General features: G+C 38.7%; 1 protein-coding gene across 9 annotated transcripts in view; it reads right to left on the bottom strand.

The window, feature by feature from the left end:
* The window catches only part of hyd (E3 ubiquitin-protein ligase hyd), a 68,800-nt gene that overhangs the window by 14,041 nt on the left and 33,666 nt on the right, over positions 1-21,093 (bottom strand). For 5 of the 9 annotated variants that reach the window (XM_088269596.1, XM_088269595.1, XM_088269590.1 and 2 more), the window contains 19 exons: positions 20,723-20,889; positions 19,810-20,037; positions 18,445-18,654; positions 17,052-17,215; positions 15,907-16,141; positions 14,949-15,103; positions 13,806-13,992; positions 11,818-12,005; positions 10,586-10,742; positions 9,966-10,053; positions 9,471-9,651; positions 9,106-9,255; positions 7,575-7,732; positions 7,282-7,404; positions 6,999-7,138; positions 6,159-6,283; positions 3,560-3,706; positions 2,600-2,685; positions 1,782-1,903 (listed from right to left, as the gene is read on the bottom strand). In XM_088269596.1, the coding sequence (XP_088125722.1) occupies positions 1,782-1,903; positions 2,600-2,685; positions 3,560-3,706; positions 6,159-6,283; positions 6,999-7,138; positions 7,282-7,404; positions 7,575-7,732; positions 9,106-9,255; positions 9,471-9,651; positions 9,966-10,053; positions 10,586-10,742; positions 11,818-12,005; positions 13,806-13,992; positions 14,949-15,103; positions 15,907-16,141; positions 17,052-17,215; positions 18,445-18,654; positions 19,810-20,037; positions 20,723-20,889 (3,011 nt within the window). The remainder of the gene's footprint in view (positions 1-1,781; positions 1,904-2,599; positions 2,686-3,559; positions 3,707-6,158; positions 6,284-6,998; positions 7,139-7,281; positions 7,405-7,574; positions 7,733-9,105; positions 9,256-9,470; positions 9,652-9,965; positions 10,054-10,585; positions 10,743-11,817; positions 12,006-13,805; positions 13,993-14,948; positions 15,104-15,906; positions 16,142-17,051; positions 17,216-18,444; positions 18,655-19,809; positions 20,038-20,722; positions 20,890-21,093) is intronic. The other 4 variants (XM_088269598.1, XM_088269592.1, XM_088269594.1 and 1 more) reach the window with 3 other exon arrangements.

A 21,093-nucleotide genomic window follows, 5' to 3' on the forward strand; every position in this document is an offset into this window, starting at 1 on the left:
CATTAACTGTGTGTTCAATACAAATATGAACTGGGGTCTTTTGATACCCAGCTTCGGATACCGTGTAATTTTTAGATGATCAGTACGGGAAAGGTTTGTTTTTTTTTTTTTTTTTTTAAACATTTGTAATAAACCATTTTTTTTTTTTTTTTTATAACCCTTATCCGCACCTAATGGTGCATAGGGCACTGAATCAAATTGACGCAGTGTTATCTTGATCATTACTTACATGAAGGCAAGGTGATCACTCTTGCGCTTCAGGAACCAGTCCAGGGTAATATTAAATAAATATTACAGTGTTAAATCACTAATATTTATTTTCACCTCCCCCCCTGGGAATCGAACCCGGGACCTCCAGCACGGTAGCTAAACACGCTGACCATTACACCACGGAGGCGGACACAATAAACCATTTACTGAGTTTTATTTCATTGAACACGACTAATTTAGAAAACTAACAGATGTTTTCGAAACTAACAGTCGCGTAAGAAAATGTGTCGCGTTTAATGAAATAAAACTCTGGTTTATTACAAGTGTTTAATTTGAAAAAAATTGTGATTAACCTTTCCCGTACTGGTCATCCAAAAATTACATGGGATCCGAAGTGGGGTACCAAACGACCTCAGTTCATATTTGTATTAAAATCATATATCGCCGCCATGCGCTTCACAGATCCCACATCCTACCCAACGCATGGCTGGGCCATCCGATAAGTGAGAGGCCGAAAACCAGAGCAAACGAAAGCGGAGTAATCTAATTGTCTCACGCTCTCCTAGTGGTAATACCACATTTATTAGAGCAGTGATTCTTAACCTGGGTTCGGTGAGTCAGTCTCGGTGGAGGTCAAAACACACACCCGACTTATGGTACGATATTATGAAAAATTATACGACACACGATATACTCATTTATCCAATAGATCTACCATATTATTTGAAAGGAATACATATATTAATCTAGCAATAAAAATAATAAAAATAAAACAAATAATGCACCTACTCGGAATCATATTTTTTTTTATACTGGGATTGAATATAGGGCAAATAGGTCATAACAAATGTACTAGATCTATTCGGCTGTCCAAACTAAAACACAGTAAGGGACATTTTTTTGTAGTACGTTTTCTTTGCATTTTTGGACTAAGTAGAACCTACTTAGTCCAAAAATCCAAAAAAAAAACGTACTACAAAAAAATGTCCCTTACTGTGTTTTGAGTTCGGACAGCCGTATTGTCTTAACGTGTCGTCATTGCGAAAAGTGCATTTCTTTGATATGATTTTTATGTGAAACTCATGTTATAATGGTTTTGTTCATTTTGTGCACCTGTATATAAATATATACTCGTTTTGAGTTCGAAAAAAAAAAAAAAAAAAATCCGATTAAGGATTCGGTGAACGCACATATGAAACTGGTGTGGTTAGGTACCTCCGACACGGTTAAGAACCACTGTATTAGAGTGAAAGAAACAACGTATCACCAGCAAACAAAAAATTTAAGACCTTGTATAAAAGCACGTAGAACTCGCAATACCGACAATATTTTGAAACAATTAACGATTTGAAATTATAAAAATAAAAAAGGGAAATTTTTATTTAATATTATTTTAAGATTTAAAAAAAATATGCAGTAAGTAGCTTTCATAACACTAAAGGTATCGAATCAAAATTCATATCTGGGAGATTTCGATGCCCCTGTTCGAGCCGACTAGGTTAACAGACCACTCCTTGATTGCTAGTTGAACGGATGGATTCGGAGAAGAGTATGATGATTGTAAAACACACCTAGGGATGGGATGTACATCTCGGAGTGGCGCAGAAGGCCGCTCCGGTCCACTGGGGCCCGCTGACGTCTCCACTGTGACATGAGCCGATATCTCCTGGTCCGTATGCGCCATTAAATCTCCCTATAAATAATATGTACGGTTTATTCCACAATTGTCAACTCCTCTAAATTAACCATTAAAACACTCTTATCATTCCTCGTTCACTTTGTGTAACTACTAGAGTTGATTTATCTGTTTTATATTAACACACTTGTATGAGAAAGGTATTTTCACCCGTTCAATCGATTGATTCGTAAGGACGGGAAGGATATTTTTACCTTCTGCGCCGGCCTCATTTCAAAGTCAGAAAAGAAGGAATTATCTAATGTTTTATAGGAATATTATGTACCAATCTTTTTGTTAAGGTCTTAACTATATGTACATACTTATCAAATCTGTCGCCAGTGGTCCGCAGGCGTAAAAAACACCCGTCCGAAATATATTAAAATCAATTCAGGGTCGAATAACAGATTTCATTTTATTTTATTTATGACAAATATGAATACATAATTAAATCACACTTCATTATGTAAACTACCTTAAATTGTTATTAACATTTTATATTATTTATTCTTTATGATTTATCTTGATTTACCCTATAACTTTTTTTATGTAATTGCAACAATTACACAGATTGCAAGTTCATTATGACAGGATTTAGTATTTATTACATTACACATGAAAATATAAATAAAGTTGTTTCTGCTCTCAGCTATTTGAATTGTTAATAAATCCGGGCCAAAGGCTGTGAACAATAAATAACAAAAAAAATCTTACCGCTCTGACTATGACGCTTTTCGACGGACTTCTGGATGCGGAGGAGCTGCGTTGGTTTTCCATCTGCGGAATTGAGCTACTTGTGCCTGAAATAAACCAAAACATGGCTTATACCTCTCGCAATTACATTTCCATACGTTTCTACATCAATTTATTTGCATGTCTTTCTGAACAAAAGCGGAAGTGTCCATTTGTTCTACTTGTTTGCATAAACTAATTACACCAAAACCTCATTTTGAGTATTTTTTATTTATTCAGTTATGATTTGATCGCCTCCATAGTGTAGTCGTTATCGCATTTGGATACCGTGCATGAGGTCCCGCGTTTAATTTCCAGGAGAGGGAGGATGGAATAATTTGTTTCCTGTATATAAGGACTTTAACTTTATGAGAATTTTTTTCTTCATACAAGTAATATAAAAAAAAAATATGATTTTGATTCTCAGGGGGTCAAAATAAACATGAGAGATTTTCCAGACTATTATTTATTTATTTTTAATTTAAGTTTTAATGAGTAAATACCACTATTTCTTTAAATCTATTGTGACATGTTGAAACACATTGAAACATGCATTCAGCATGGTTTTCAAACACAGTAAAATGACGCTGAATGCATCAAAACACGTGTCAAAATAGATTTTAAGAAAAAGTGGTATTAACCATTACTAGGTAAAACTTAAATTAAAAATGCATAGATTTTACCACAGAGTGACTGCCGAATAAATTGATGAATTACTATTTACTTAACGTTACCCTGGACTTATCTCCATGCAAGATAAATCTTGCAGGATTAGTCTGCAAGTTATCATTGCGTTGCAAGTAAACCATTGGGTGTGGATACGGGTAGAACTCATTCTTAATGGACACTTCCGTGCTTGTAACGCCCTGTAAAGTTTCAGCTTGGCGATGGATGGATAAAGAGCGGTGGGGGATTATGGTATTGTTAGTATTGAACTCTCACTTGGTAAGACGAGATCTGAGAAGTTAAAAGAGCTGGAGAGCTGAAGGGAGTGGTCGGTGGAGTTATGCCGACTGCTTCCGGCGATGGCGGCTTCTACAGCTGCGGCCATTTTACGCGGTGTCACTATTATTTGTGGTCTGCCAGAATCTGGAACCAAACACCGCCATCAACATTCTACATTCGACTGTGCCCTATCCAGATGACTGCTTCTAAATTGTCTAGCCAAAGTGTCGGGTAGTGTCGCGGACTCTCGAGTCAGAGTTTCTCGGTTCAAACCCTCTCTACCACAATTTGATACCTATTTCAGCTGCTTAGGCTCACAGAAATAGTATGAAATTTAAGTATTTTTGTAAATAATAAAAACAATTTTTTTTTTTCTCTTTTTTTATATGAAAAAATCTTAAGAGCAGAGGAGGCTCCCATTTTAAAAATAATCATTTAACAATTTCTTTCATTAAATAATTAGCATTATTTATTATTGAACTCGCATTAATGCATTGCAGACCAAACCAAACTGATCAGGGAGCAGTATAGCTGACCATTAGGTCAATATTAGGTTGGCCATTAAGCTCAATATTAGGTTGACCATTAGGTTCAATATTAGGCTGACCATTAGGCTGGTCAATATGGGTGTTGGTAATGTTGTATACTTAGGGTATTTTTACAACATGGATTTGCCTGATCAAACAAAATGGTCGTCATAAGAAATTAAACTTTTAGTGATGTCATTCCTTTAAAAAATAGAGAAGAATGAAAAATCACTATAGCAACGAGTTCATCACAGTAAAGAAAATAATTAAAAGCTCCTGGATTTGAATCAAAGTTAATATCCGATATTTAGTCGAGGATCCTATCTATTGAAGTAGATATAAAGTCTAGTAATCTGACAATGATTTTTATAAAATCTCTATTCTAAATATTTTCTACGTAAAAGAATATTACAGTCAAAATGATGGAATGCGAAACAATTATTGATGATTTTGATGACAGTTTTATTTTATATTTAAGCATTAATTATTATTGATATTTATACAATATAATAATACTGAGATTGACACAACCAGAGAAAAAGGTTTGCCATCTCTATGCCGTATTGACATGAGCTTCATTTAAGCTAAAATTTTAAATTATTTTAACATAAATTCATTTATATGAGTTATCATCTGGGATGACAGTTAAATGCCATAAGCCCAGATGATGACAACCCTTATTTTTTTTATAAATTAAATTACAGCTTCTTGAATAAAGAGAAGTTTGATTTAAGGTTTTTTTTATCAGTTTTAGAAATGCTCTTACTTTCAAATAGATTGTTCTCGTGTGGATAAAATAAATATCAAATCATCAAGATAGAATTCAATCCCAGTTCTGGCAGCCATTTTTCCAACTTTCATAGCGCAGACACCTTTGTTATTGAGTTAGTCAAGAGATCAATCAAATTTATTATATTATTTTTTGACATCTCATCAAAGATGAAGAAGAATGTGGAAGTCTGGGCATTTACGGGGCTGACGACCGTCATAGGCTGGTTTAAGTGATCACTTTACACACGTGTAACATTCACCAATTCTACCCATTATTGACAACCACACTACTCAAATTCTTGGAAGTTCTATATATATGAACCAATTTAGAAACCTTGTTCTTGCATCACTAGAACTTCACTAGAGACATCTATTGGTGAGATGTAAAATTTCAAATTTATTATTCCAATCATACAGATACAAAACTTTACTCGCTGTTTGTTTGGTGTTGATAATGTCATGGTCACACTATCAACCATTGTATTTGCAAAAATAAAATGAAAATGGGAATAACCTTCAAAGTTCTACATGTCCTTACCATATTCCCATATATTTTTTTGTCGTGGCAAATAAAATATTTAAATGGTACGCCTCCGTGGCGTAATGGTCGGCGTGTTTAGCTACCGTGCTAGAGGTCCCGGGTTCGATTCCCAGGGGGGATGAAAATAAATATTAGTGATTTTACACTGTAATATTTATTTAATATCACCCTGGACTGGTTCCTGAAGCCCAAGAGTGATCACCTTGCCTTCATGTAAGTAATGATCAAGAAAACACTGCGTCAATTCGATGCAGTGCCCTATGCACCATTGGGTGCGGATTAGGGTTATAAGTAAGTAAGTAAGCAAATATAACACTTGTATTCTGACATAAAAAACAAACAGCAGTCTTTACGTGAACACAAGTCAAGTTTGCTAATATGGTGATAAAAGTTTTGTACACGACAATGAGACTTGAATGTTTCTAAGCGAGATTAAAATATAAACATTGGGTAAACGATCACCAACGAGAAATATTAGATTTATAATATTTGATCTAGTATTGAAAACTCCATACAAAAAATATATTAGCATGGTCACTCCCTATATTTCAGGCTATGCAATAGATGCGGGATATTCTCATTGCTTTTCACTTTAATGACGATTCCGATATTTAAAAAAAAATTGTCATACATAACTTGAAAAATTTACCGATAGTTAAATGCTGTTATATTCTGATTAATTTCTTAATAAGGTGATGGATGGGGTATCTATAGTTACTCCTACTGTCCGCAATAATTGTTGGTTTGTGTAGTTTACCTGAAGGACTGCGGGGCGCGTGGTCGGCACCGGATAACATCCCGTTGCTGGTGACGGGCAGGAGGGGGATTTGATATGTGCTGTTATTGTGGTTTCTGCTGTCATTGTTACTCAATTGTGGTTGTCTGAAAGAAAAACAAAAAGGTCACCTTATTATGTCCAAAAAATATGACTGTTAAGTTGTTAATTAAATTTACAACATTTTGAGTGTGTCCAAATACTTGTTCACGAAATCTGGATTATCTCCAATTACAGGAGTTATTTTCATATTATTTTTTGACATCTCATCAAAGATGAAGAAGAATATGAAAGTCTGGGCATTTTGTCAGCCCTGTAAATGCCCAGACTTCCATATTCTTCTTCATCTTTGATGAGATGTTAAAAAATAATGTTAATTAAATGTTTATTTTGTTTTATTATTTGAAATCTTTAACCTGACCTGACCCTGACTAGCTCAGGCGTGACTCGGGCAAGGAGTTTGTATTGCATTTGACGAGCCCGAGTACTGCTCGGTTAAATCATATTCCGATTCGTCGGTCCCGCTTTGCCCGAGTCAAATATTGACCCATTTGTTTTTATTGAATAAACCAAGCGGTGTTCGGACAGTCTTTTTTTGACTTGTGGGTGGCAATTTCGTGCACTAACAAATTTTCTTGCCAAAATTTAACTGTTAAGTGGTTAAATTTGTTTTATAGCGCAAATAGTGCCGTCTAGTACAGATAAGTGGTTCATTTGCTGATGGTTTGTACACAGACAGCACTAATCGAATGGTCTAGTGTGTATACATAGTTGGCTAATGTACCAATTTGAACAGGAAGATCGTTGCGAGGGAAGGCTTACCTGTGGTGTTTCTTTCTCGGCATGTTTTGCCTCGTGTCATTAGAATCGGAATCAGATATATATTCTCCGTCAGTGTCTACGTCCATTTTGGCAGAGCCGAGGCTAGATGCGCAGGTGCCGTCCTTACTGCATGACAAGTCCTGGAAGATAATTCTTAATGTAAAATCGTATTGCAACATCGATATCATAGTATAGAGTTGCATGGAATGGTAATTGAATTAACACCGGGAGATCAGAAAGATGACGAGGATCGGGGCCAGATAGAAGGTGAGAAGCATGATACCTTTACCTGTGGCTCTTCTCCGATTACGCTGTTGTTGGTGAGGGTCTGCTGATCGTTCCCGTCCAAGGAGTTGGTCAGGGGAGCTCGCTCTATCGGCCTGAACAGTTCGTCCCGGCTCGAAGACTGCAATAAGATAATACTCTCAAAAATTCCATATTTTATCCATTTAATTGAATTGCCACGTAATCCAGTGATCATTTCAGTAATTTGTTTTTTCATATGGGAAAAGGTCTCGTTAGAAAAAAAAAACATGAAATGACATTGATTATGAATAGGTCTTGGGGCAAACTCACCCTTCTGTGCAGGCCGAGTTGGTGATGCAGCGTGCCCGAGGCAATGTCCTCCTCGCTGGTCTGCGTCTCCGCCACCGGCTTGTTGAGCCCCGAGGGTCCCGCCTCGGCTCTCTGCTGGTCCATCGTGCGCACGGACAGGCCGAGGCGCGTTGGCACAACTGGAACAACAAATCACAATTGAGTATTACAACCAGAGTAGGCAATTAATTATTTTCAGTAACATCTGGTAAATTTAAACTGCATCAAATATGATTTTTATTTTTATTTTTTAGGTGTAATAAATCTGCATCCATTTGATGCAGTAGCTTATGGACTGCGGAAAGGGTTAAAGAACAAGGAGAATTCTTCTTCTCAGTCTTGTCCTCATTACTGAGGGTTGTGACCCTTGCGGAACCAATGACTCTAATCCAATTATCCCTCGACTGCGCTGCACGTAGCGCTCCAACCACCGAGGTGCCTGCTGCTGTCTTAACTTAATCGGTCCATCGTGTGGAGGATCATCCTCTCCCTCTCCTGGCTATCGATCTCAACCAGTCGTTCCAGGATATCCTCATTGCCATGCGCGATGTGTCCAAAGAACTGAATCCGTTATGTACAGACATTGGGCATAGTCAAGACATCCAAGTGTCCTCCTCCTGATGAATGAACTCATTGGTGTGTCTAGCTGCTCATAGAATTTGGAGTATGCGCCTCCGACACATTTCAAAAGCGTAAATTTTTCTCCTTTCTGCTACTTTTATGGCCCATGTTTCAGCCGCATAGAGAAAAATGGAGTGGACCTAACTCCTGACAAGCTTTAACTTGTGGGAATCAAACCAAGGAAAATAAAACCACAGTAATATATAATATTCTTATATTATAACCCTTACTGCACCCAATGGTGCATAAAGCACTGCATCATATAGAAGCAGTGCTATCTTGATCGTTAAATACACAAAGGAAAGGTGATCAGCCTTGCGCTTCAGGTACCAGTCCAGGGTGGTATGAATAAATACTAGACTGAAAAATCATTAATATTTATTTTGACCCTCTTGGGAATCGAACCCGGTACCTCCAGCGTGGTAGCCTAGCGTGCTGACCATTACACTACAGAGGCGGAGGATAATATAGTAATATATAATATCAGGAATAGGAGTCTGGTAGCCACTTATGGGATTGAGGCAAGAGCAGATACTTCCAGAAAAAAATCTCGACTTCGAACCTCCGAGATGAAGAATCTCTGATCCATAACCGGAAACACATTGCGAGACCGAGTAATAAATACCAACATTCGAAGCATGTGTAAGACGGAGGATATCGTGAGGTGGGGACGAAGGCGATACTGGAAGGAACATATAAACAGAATGTCAGAAGACAGACTTCCACATATCGCCCTCCAAGGCAACCCTGAAGGACGCAGACGCCCAGGCAGACCTTCGAAAAGATAGAAAGACAGCTGGGAGTCGACATCCCAAGAGCGACATGCGGAGGCACAAACAGATCCCTAGAATCTACAAAAAGAAGAAGAAGAAGAAGAGTCTGGTGTATGTACCTTCCAATGGGTTGTTGACGCCGGGAGGTCCACTTCCGGCGAGGGGCACGGTTATGGGCTGGCGCGGGATGCCAAACAGCTCTTCCCTCCTCACGCTCGGCTGAAGCAGCTGGGGCTGGTCAGCCAGAGGAAGGGCTTCGTGAATAGAACCTGAGGAAAAAAAAAATTGTCATTTAATCATTTTACCAATAATATTTTTGTAAACTATTTCTGTAAACTAGGGGTTTGCACCATTGGGGTGTGGATAAGGGTTTGAATCGAATCAAAGATAATTTAGTTAGTATGCGTTGGAAACCTTACGGTTGGGATAACATTGCAAGATCCGCCCTCATACATGTACATTAAGCATATTAGGGAATACTCACTAGCAAATGGGTCTGGCGGGGGACATCCCAGGCACAGAGTGGAGTCGGATCTCTGGAAGAATGCGTGCCTCCTTCCGGAAGAGCCTGTCCCGCCGGGCAGGCTGTCTTCTGTTTCCATGGGGACGGCCCCGCTGTTGGTGAGGACCAGCTCCTCTTCCGTGTCCTCATTCTCGTTCTCATCCTAAAAGAATTTCACGATTCAAATTTATGAAATGGAAAGTTGTAAAGTAAGTTTCGAAAGATCGTTTCAAACAATTTTAATTTTCAAATTTCATTTCAACGATTTTCCATTTTATAACCTAAAAAAACTTAGTTATAAAATCACCTTATATATTTTTTAAAAATCAACTGGTTTTGAATAATCAGCTTTTTCCTTAAGACTATTTATTTATTTATTGATCAAACGAAATTAAACATTTTGTCAACATACAAACTCATAAATATTTTATTGTTCTTCCTTTAATGATTCATCAATAAAAGGAATAATAAATTTACCGGATCATTCCATGCGGAGGCTCCACCATATGAAGAATCATTCTGGAGACTCGCCGCCAGGGACGCTGTGCTGTTTTCAGTCCCGGATCTGAAGACAAAAAAGTTCCGTCAGTCAAGTTTATCGGTGTTTAAATAACATCAAATCAAATAAATTTATTCAATAATTAACATATATGATTGTCATAACACACTAATATTCGAGATGTATAGTTTAAAAACATTAATTACAAAGTATGTAAAAAGAATCTTGTTAAAGTTGTAAAAGAATCCCGCTTCGGAATACCCTCTCAGACACATGTAAGGGTGAAGACTGACTGGAGCATTTCGTCGTAACGTAACATGTTACGATGCGAGCATTCAGGCAGTCAATACAGCGAACCGAGCGCTCCATCCATAGTTTCGGATGCTCGCTGCGATCTATGTTACGACGTCATGTTACGACGAAATGCTCCGGTCAGTCTCCACCTTAACAGATCAATATCTTGCGTGATATTGTTCAGCATAGCGGTAGCTCTTCGCACAGGCATAACCATCGGCAGGTTAGTCCTGTATATAGGAATGTGAAACAATCTATGCAGACCCAAGTAAAAGAAAATGTGAGAAGTCGAATGGTCAGTTACCTCATGTAGTATATCATGGCGTCCAGTACGTAGGCGATGTGCTTGAGTGCGGACACGTCGAGCACCGGAAGCGAGTCCAGGTGCTCTGCGTTGTGCGCCCTCATGAGGGAGAGGCAGTAGGCGAGGAACTCTCGGCGAGCGCTGTTGGCATCCACACCTGGAATATCATTGAACCAATTTATCAATCACATAATTCCATAGTCATTGAGTCAACAAGGTACTTCTAATAGGGAGGAATATTGGATTAAAAATGGAAGGGAAGGGAATTTTCCCTCATAATATTTGAGCGTGTCCAAATTGTTGTTCACAAATGTTGGATTTGTTCCATTTAGGGAAATAATCTTACATACATTTCACAAAGGTTTCTGGTAAACTTGATAACTTCAACCATAAATGATGCAAATTAAGTTTAGTACTAAAAAAAGTTGTACTTTTAGATTTAAGAATACATACAAATATCCAAAATTTTAGTAATGTGGTTAATAAAATTTATCGCTTAAACCAGCCATCAACAGGTCATAAGCCCTGTAAATGCCCAGACTTCCATATTCCAATTTCAAAAGACTTCTTCGTCCATGTTGAGATACTTAATAAAAATCATGGTAAAGGATTTTTCTAGAAAAATTAATCATTTCATTCTTAGCGTTCAAAGTAGTACAGAAAATATACTACTCTTGTCAGTTTCCAAATCTGGTACTAAATACCCGTAACAGGGTTCGTAAACTCCGCTGTGACAGTACATTACAGACACTAGGTCACAGCTCGATACATAGTAATGTCACACTCAGTAACAATGTGTTAAATTAAATTTTCAAATGAATTTAATCTCCTATTCCTTTGCAGATCTTAAGGTGGAGACTGACAGGAGCATTTCGTCGTAACGTAACACGTTACGATGCGAGCATTCAGGCAGTCAGTACAGCGAGCCGAGCGCTCCATCCATAGTTTTGAATGCTCGCTGATGCTCGCCGCGAGCGATGTTACGGCGTTATGTTACGACAAAATGCTCCGGTCAGTCTCCACCTTGAACACACGTGAACACATCCAATAGTAGCAATCTGAATACGGTGAGTGGTTATATACTATTATTATCAACATTTTTGTAAAAAAATAAATAAGTAAAAAATGACTAACCACAAAGTAAATGCTTTAAATATTAATAATATTGAGAATAGTAGCAATCTACTTGGATATGTAGCGGGTGGGTCAGGAGAGACGGGGTGTAGTGTTACCTTGGTCCCTGTCCCGGGCGCGCGACTGGTCGGCCGAGGTGAAGCCCACGATGCGCGTGCTGGCGGCGCCCGAGGGGGCGAAGCCGCCGGGCGCGGCGGGCAGCTGCGCGCGCCGACCGCCCGCGCGCGCGCCGCCCTCCGCCTCCGCGCTCAGCGAGGCGCCGAACCTGCGTATGCCAGCCCCATAACTGGTTAAGTGAGAGAGGTTCTATACAGACACGTGGGATGCCGACACACCCGTTATCCAACTCCATGCGCTCTCGGAGCATACCGCACACCGAGTCTTAAAACTGTACCTTGCACCCGACTAGCGGAAGCACAAAGTATTATAACAGTAATTGCAATTTAATTAATGAAGTCACTTTGTGGTAAAATCTATCCATTTTTAATTTAAGTTTAACATTCACCACTATTTTTTGTATTTAATAAGTAATACCAAAAATAGTGGTGCAAATTTAACTTAAATTAAAAATGGATAGATTTTACCACAAAGTGACTGCCAAATCAATTAATGAAATAGTGGTATTTACTTAGTAACATGTAAATTAAAAAATATTGAAATTATTAATTTGTTCCAACTGGTTTATTTTATTTTTTATGAATTTTAATAATTAATTAATATACAGCATAAGCTTGCTGATTCATGATTGAAGGGGCCTTTTTTTAATATAAAAACTGATACACAGCAATATATTGAGAAAAAAAGACATAGTAAAGAAAAACATTTTTTTACAATTTAATGATATTTTAATTCTCATATCTGATTAATAATTTAATTTTTGTATGGAATCTGATAATTTTCTCAATAAAAAATTGTCATAAGCTAATATTTTTTTAAAAACATTATTTGGATTGATACATTTACATTTATCTCAAAATGTCATTGTACTTACTATAGTTTAAAACTGAGGGTGCGGTATTGTTCCCGGCAGAAAATTTTATGAGTAAGAGTAAAATATAGTGGAAAATTTCAAATGTAATTTTATTTTCCACAAGTTCACTTTTTTGTACTAAATTGACTCTTTTATGATATTCTGCCGAGACTCGATAAGTTTGGATAGCTTGCACATACAAAATGATTATTACAACATATAACACAAAGGATAGATTGAATGGTTAGCTTAGGTCATGCGAGTCAACACTAATGATATCTTGGATCAATACAAGTCAAATCAGTCACTTCCCTTGGTGGGAAGGGTGAAGGGGGTAGAAGGAGAGTGACTTTTTGCTCGGATTGTATCCGAGTAAACAAATCAGTGCAAAGTTTCGAACCGTACTGTTTTTATGGGCACATTCACAGTGTGCAAAGACAGTATAAATTGTATATAACACCCTGATAAACTTTTCTATAGAATTAGTGGATCTGATGGGTGTCCCTATTTTCAATACAAAAATGATTCTGAACAAATTATACATATATTTTTTTAAATTCTATGAAAAGAAGCTAGTTCCATTTTTTTTTTTTATATTCTACAGAAAGTTTGTCAACTTTGGTTTTATAATCACTCCTATTGCAGCTGTCACCTTTGCTACATGGCTTCATTTAAATGTTGATCCTCTGTTGTGCATAGTGCGAGAATTGAGTAACATATTGTAAATGTGGTTGTTAATAAACTATCTTCTATACTATGCCCAGATTAACACATTGTTTGCGGAAAACGCTTAAAAGCGTTTTTTACATACTGTTAGTAAAGTGCACGAGATGCTTAAAAGCGTTCTATTTGCTTACTGTTAGTAGAGTGCGAGAAACGCCAAAACACATTGTACAGATCGGAATTGGGTTTCCGGTTACTTGTGATTAGTATACTGAGGGTCGGGCAGCAGACTGTCTGGGTATTATAAGGGTAGGGGTTGATGAAAAAACCGACCGCAAACAATGTGTTAAGAAACTCATAGCGGAGGAGTGAAGTTTGTTTGATCCGGTAATATTTTCCCTGCCTAACACTGGACGGCGTGTAACACATTCCGGCCAATCACTGCGTCGGTACCTGAGCTGCGCCTCTGTGGCGTCCATGACGGTGACCACCCAGTCCCAGGTGGGGCGCAGGCGCGCCTCCAGTCGGGCCTGCAGCGCCGCCGCCTCACGCCCTGACATGCCCAGCGGCCGCGGCCCGCCCAGCTGCCCGCGCAGGGTGCTGCCGTTCAGCAGCTCCGCAATCTGACGGAGGACTATGCCTGGAACGTAACCAAACAGAACATCTTGAGACCAACTAATATTTTTACAGCAACCATCTTCCGTGTGATCTCTCTGTGACATTCAGTTCGTTGCACTCTTGACATTTTTCTGGACTCTCTCTTCTAGATTTTTTATAAGAATAATAACGAATCTATCCCTCCCCCCCTCTTCATGTCAGAATGACTCCAGTGCAAGTCTGAGGTGACATTGCCAACGTAACAGTTAACTTGGCAATACCCACATGCATTCACCATTCGAGTCAAGCACACAAACCCCTAACTATAATTGACTACGAGCATATTCAAGTTTGAATATACGGCAGATGGTCATAATTAGTTCCTGAAATATAGATCTTTTTAAGGCAGCTATTTTAATATCTGTTTCGTCCTAATTCAAGTACATACACTACTTGCCAAAGGGATTTTAGTTAAGCAGAACTAAACTATAGAATCTAAAGGAAGCATGAAATTAGAAGCAAACAGCAGTCGGTGTATGCATATTTTTTCAGTAACTTTTTAACCCTTTCCACTCTGACTATTTTTTCTCATAACTGATCAGTTTCTCTGATCACAAAAATGCCACGTTTTTTTTACCATTAAAATAAACATTTTGGTTCCCTAATTTTGGGACACTCTGTCTGGCAATTCGTATGACCATGTTAATTAAGATTAACTGTATTTGTCTGAAATACTTTTTGGTAGAAAATACTTGGGTGAAAGAGAAATCAGTGATTAAAGTTATACCTGCGCCGGGCCAGACATTGTGGCCTACGGAGCTGCCTGCACTAAAATCATACGGAATGCCTGGCCTACAGAATGTCTGGCCTACAGAGTGGTAAGAGTTAATATCTTACTGTGGATAATTTTTGTTTGACATTACACTATTCAAAATTGAGGCGCTGAGGGTCATAGGAGCTTAAGCGACATTAAGATTGGTAAAGAGATGAAGCCCTTACCGAAGGCTCGTGCCAAGCAGCTGGCTGTAGTGGCTGTGGAGTGTGGCTCGTGGGCTGCGGTAGCCGTCCTCCTCAAGGAAGATGGATCGATGAAAACTAGAGATGGTCCTCCGGCAAGCCGCACGCCACCAGATCTGGTCGCCTCTCTGTGATTCCTGGAGACAAATTTACACATTCCAATAATCATTCTAATAATAGTCTGCCTCCTTGGTGTAATGGTTAGCGTGTTTACAAAAACATTTCGTTTTTTAATGAAATTTTTAAATAATCAACATGTCATTCCATAAAGTTAATGCCAAATCAATAAATAAATAAAAATATTTTCTGTCAACGTGCCAATTCTTGATTCAAATTAGTTTTTTGTTTTTAATTTTAGTTTTACTTAGAATGGATAGTTTTTACCACAAAGTGACTGCCGAATCAATTATGATAATATTTTTTGTATTTGAATTTATGTCATGTTTGTATAATGCAAAAGAATTCAAAATAAAGAAAAAAAACAATAAAATTAATGAAATTAGTTTTTTGAGTTTAAGTTTCATCAATTTTTAATAACGGAACTTTTACAGCATACAGAAAACAGTGTATGTGCAAAACAACCACTTTAAATCAAATCCTCATCCACACCCGATGGTGCATAAGGCACTGCATCATTTAAGCATAGTTTTAAGACGAGGGTAAAATTTAGGTTAACGGGATGGAGATGATATCCATAAATTAGTTGGTAACTTAGGCTCGGTTGGATTTGTAAATGATAAAGTAAATAAATATTATTATTTTTTGACATCTCATCAAAGATGAAGAAGAATATGGAAGTCTGGGCATTTACTTATACCAGCCTATGACGGTTGTCAGCCCAAAAAATAATACGAAAATAACTCCTGTAAATGGAGATAATCCAGATTTTGTGAACAAGTGTTTGGACACACTCAAAATGTTGTACATAAGTGAATCTTGCCTGATGGCCCACTGCATGCTCTGTGGGGCGAGGTTGGAGCGCGGGGGCCCGGCGCCGCCGCTGCGCCGGTCGAGCCCCGCCTCCGCGCCGCCCGCGCCGCCGCCGCCCCCGTCCGCCGGCGACATGTCCGCGTCGCGCTCGTGCTCGTCCGTCTCGCCCGCCTCCGAGTCCTCGTCCTCGGGCTGCGTCGAGTCGCCCGACTCCTCCTCGGGGAAGATCAACAGCGACGCGATGCCTGGAAAAAAAACAAATTAGCACCTTGCGTGACCATAGTTTCAGTTTTCCAAAGTGGTATATATCGTTATAATTTTGTAAGTTTTGCCAATTTTGTAACTTTGCAATTGCTTAATTTAATTTAAATAATTTTTTTATTGTTATTTTTTTTTAAAGAGAAATATTTGTGTTTTTATTATTTATACAAATATTTCAATTTCATACTATTTCTGTGAGCCTAAGCGGCTCATTATTAGAAATAGGTATCAAATTGTGGTAGAGTTGGTTCGAACCGAGAAACTCTGACTTGAGAGTCCGCGACACTAACCACGGGACCACAACCCGACACTTTTTCTCATAGAATTCATACACAGTGCACATTACTTTTTCTCGCATTGCCTTCTTTGACCGAAACCCTTGATATCAAATTCATCTCAATCTAAACACTAAATTTGTATGAAAATATTTAAGTTAAACTGATAAAAGTCTTCTCTACTACAGTACTTATATAAAAGAATTTACTCATCTTCATTCGTGAGATTTATTTGTAAATTAAAGAATTTACTCATCTTCATTCGTGAGATTTATTTGTAAATTAAAGAATTTACTCATCTTCATTCGTGAGATTTATTTGTAAATTTGTCACCCGATACTTATAAGTCGTAATTCTAGCATAAGTTTCTTTTTGTCAAGATTTTATTTTTATTTTAAAAAGTATAACCTTAAGATTATAATATGCTCTATTGATAGCACTGTAATTAAAAAAAAAATTACAGTGCTATCAAAAGAGTTTTCAATGTATGCCACATAAAGCTAAGAGGTTTGCACGCATCGCCTCAAGGTTTGGAATAATGATAATTTGAGAGCATGTATAAAAGATGTTTTATGTGTTCTGGAATGTTGCGGAGATAATAAAAGAATAGGTACTGTACCCGTATCAGAGCCCTGAGTAGCACCCGTCTGCACAGATCTCTGCGTAGATTCTGGATTGTCCTGATCATCCGAGTCTGACTCAGTCTCGGCTTCCGCCAGGAGATCCAGCTCAGATTCTGATTCTGCATCGCCGACTATCTCCTGCGTCAGTTCCTCGTGCAGGCTAAAAGAACAAATTTATTTTAAACACCGAGAAACAGAGTGGATCAGAGGCGGTGTTTGTTTAGATTGTGTAGTTTTATAACCTATATTGTTAAAAGTATAAACACTTATTCATAATTTGGCATTTTTAATGTGGAGTTTTTTAATTTGACGGATGGGATCAAATGCAGAGCGGACACCGCAGTGACAAAAAATACACTGAGAAGACTGTAAGGAGCATATCTGGCATGAGTCTATGGGAATAAAGAACACCAGGATATAAGAAATATGCGAGATCGAAGATGTCGTTAGGTGGGGAAGGCAACGAAGAATACAATGGTATCCGCATATGAGGAGAATGGAACCATCCAGACTACCCTACATTGCACCACACGGCTATCCCCTAGGTAGAGACGACTTCCGGGCAGACCACCAAAAAGATGGATTGAAGGCTGGGAATTGACATTGCCAGAGGTTAATCCCTCTTAAAAATAGGCCACAAGGCCTACACCAAGAAGAAGAAGAAGTTCTTTAATAGTCCACCCAATTCACATCTAAAATGGGGCGCTGCCGCCAAACTTGTGCGATAAGGGTACCAATCGGTACCAGTCGTGGCTATGCTGTCAGTTAATTTGAATCCAAATATGAGTCCTGCTCAAGAATCTTCTAGTTTTGTCTCAATCCTGTGGATTGGTCAGCAGCAACAAATGACACCTCCTTCGCCACTGCGGTCTATTTTGCGAAACCCTCTTCAGCTCCTCATACGTCGAACAGCCCATGTCATCGTAAAAGTCGCAAAGATATTCGCGGTGCGGGCGTCTGGCGTTTGTTCCCTCGATCGTCCCCTCTATTACCAGGCGTAGGAAACCCTACTGTCTCAACACGTGACTGATCCATTTGGCGCGTCTCTTCAAGATAGTCACGAGTAGGGACATTCTTTCTTCCATTATTCATAGTACCTCGTCGTTCGAGATGTGGATATTTTGAATGAAATAAACTAACTAACCATCACGCCGGTTCGCCGCAGAGGTAGGCAGAGAGAATCGAACGCCACACCACTCTGTCTTTGCAAACATTCTTCGCCTCTTCTACATTCATGCATCTCCTCATACATACTCGACGATTATTACGACTCCTGTTTATAAACGCGAGACTCATGTTTGTCAGATTCAAAGTCGGATTGACAAGACTACTTGTGAATGAAATAGAGGCTATACATTACGTAGGGACACTATGGTTTCAATTTTATACCTTCTGTCGTTGGCATCGTCCTGCGGTTGTGCGGGCGCCGGGTGGTCCTGCAGCGGCGGGGGGGGCGGCTGCGCAGGCGGGGGCGCGGGGGTCGGGGGCGGGGCCACCTCCCCTTCGCCCTCCCCATCCGACCCTTCTTCCTCTGCGCCTGCTCCCTCCGTAGATCCCGCCTCTTCTAACTCGGGTGCTGACACTAGCAGTGACGGGTCACTGGAATTGTGATTGGTCATTTTAAAATTGAGAAACATTGGTTTTCTATTTTATTTTATTTTCACTCCATAATGGCATACAAGGCACAGCATCAGATGGATGTTATGTCAACTTGATTGTTACTTACTTAGTTAGGAAGGTTAGGTGTCGTAGACCCGTGCCGATTATAAGGATGACACAAGGAAGGGGAGGAATTGAAGTAAAGGACATTACAGAAAAAGCTTGTTAACTCCAGTAAGGATAAGAATTTTCCCATAATCAAGAATTATTCCAATAACTGTTAATCCTTCTGTATCAGGTACCAAGTCAAGTTGATTGAAATTTATAATCCTTTTAATTACCACATTGTTTGCAGGAAATGCTTAACACCGTCGTTTATATCTTTTCAAACTGTGGAAGAGAGCGGGAGACGCTTATAAGTATTCTATTTGCGTACTTTTGATAGAGCGCGGGAGATGCCAAAAAAATTGTACAGATCAGAATAGGGTTTGTGGTTACTTATATTGCGGTATATTAATTAGGGGCGGGGTTGATAAAAACACCGCCGATAACAATGTGTTAAGAATGAATGAACTTTGACCGCATGGAAATGGAAAAGAAATAGATTTAAGCAACAATAGCTTGGGTATTTAAACAAGCTTATATGAGTGTCCCTTGAGGAAAGATTATTATATTTCTTCTTCTTCTTCAAACCATCATCCACACCCAATGGTGCATAGGGCACTGCATCATATAAACGCAGTATTATCGTGATCATGACCACATGAAGGAAAGGTGATCAGCCCTCCGCTTCAGGTAACAGTCCAGGGTAATATTGAATGTTTATTTATGACTCATAAATTAAACCCTGAAGAGGGCAACAGGTTGTTGCCGAAACTAGTTGGTTAATAAAAATGTGAGTGGATCAAAAAACAAAGTCTTTTCATTTCTCAAAATAATACATCAATATGATCCACAAAGTTAATGCTTTCAATATTCAAAACAAAATATTAGAGTGGTAAATCACTAATATTTATTTTCACCCCTCCTGGGGATCGAACTCGGGACCTCCAGTAGGTAGCTGAGTGTGCTGAACATTACACTACGGAGGCGGACAAGCCTACATTATATTTGGCAATAAAAGAGACAAAGTGGTAGATAAGCATTAGGACTGACGCGTATCTCCTGGACTGCAGCGGCTCCACGGAGAAGAGGTCCTCGGTGCCGTTGATGACGTCCACGAAGCTGGAGGCGAGCGTGAAGGGCGCGGTGGGGCGCACCACGCCCAGGCGCACGGGCGCCACCAGCGCGTCCGCCGTCTCGCACAGCTCCTCGGCCGCCAGGCGCGCCAGCGAGCAGAACACCCGCCGGCAGCGCTCCAGCGACTGGGACACCGACAGGGGGCTGGGCGGAAAATAAATTTACAATTTATTAAATAAAGTAAATACAGTTTTTTTTTTAAATTATTTCATTCATTTTCTAGACATATCTATTGTACTTTACAATCTTTAAATTAATTACGCTGTTCTCTCTAAGATATAATAAAGAGACTAAGCTCTTGTGCTTGAAGAGGGACTTACACTTATTATTTATGTTTAAGGATGATATAATTTTATTTATTAATTTTTTTATTTGTGTTTTTTCTTTGATTAACATGTACATATTATGACGTAAAGAAATAGTGGTATTTACTAAGAACAATTATAATAAACAAGAGAACTATTATGACATAAAGAAAAAGTGGTATTTACTAAAGAACAATTATAATAAACAAGAGAAATATTATGACATAAAGAAATAGTGGTATTTACTAAGAACAATTGTAATAAACAAGAGAACTATTATGACATAAAGAAATAGTGGTATTTACTAAGAACAATTATAATAAACAAGAGAACTATTATGACATAAAGAAATAGTGGTATTTACTAAGAACAATTGTAATAAACAAGAGAACTATTATGACATAAAGAAATAGTGGTATTTACTAAGAACAATTATAATAAACAAGAGAACTATTATGACATAAAGAAATAGTGGTATTTACTAAGAACAATTAAAGGAAACTAGAAAGTATATAAATTATTACCCTCTCTTTTTGGCGGCTCCCGGAGCCATCTCAATACTGAATATGACGAAGATGCGAGCGACGGAGCGGACAAAGCGCCGCGCCACCGTCCTGGCCTTCTCCGCCCGCCCGATGATGGAGTCATTCTGCTGCTCCCGAATCAAGGTCATCAGCAATGTGTCCAGCATCTGGCGAGGCAAACAGACAATATTTTCATTTCAATTTTCAATCTGACACCATTATATTACTAAAAAATATTAATTTAAACTAGGAAATATTATTTAAAAAAATTAAAGTAAGATTTTTCTTCTTTGAAGCCGTATACGCACCCGATGGTGCATAGGGCACTGCAAATGCAGTGTTATCTTGATCATTAACACATGAAGGAAAAG

The sequence above is a fragment of the Brachycentrus maculatus genome, unplaced genomic scaffold (genome assembly GCF_059751285.1).
Source record: "Brachycentrus maculatus isolate JH-2025_06_01 unplaced genomic scaffold, ASM5975128v1 h1tg000358l, whole genome shotgun sequence".
NCBI classification, from domain to species: domain Eukaryota; kingdom Metazoa; phylum Arthropoda; class Insecta; order Trichoptera; family Brachycentridae; genus Brachycentrus; species Brachycentrus maculatus.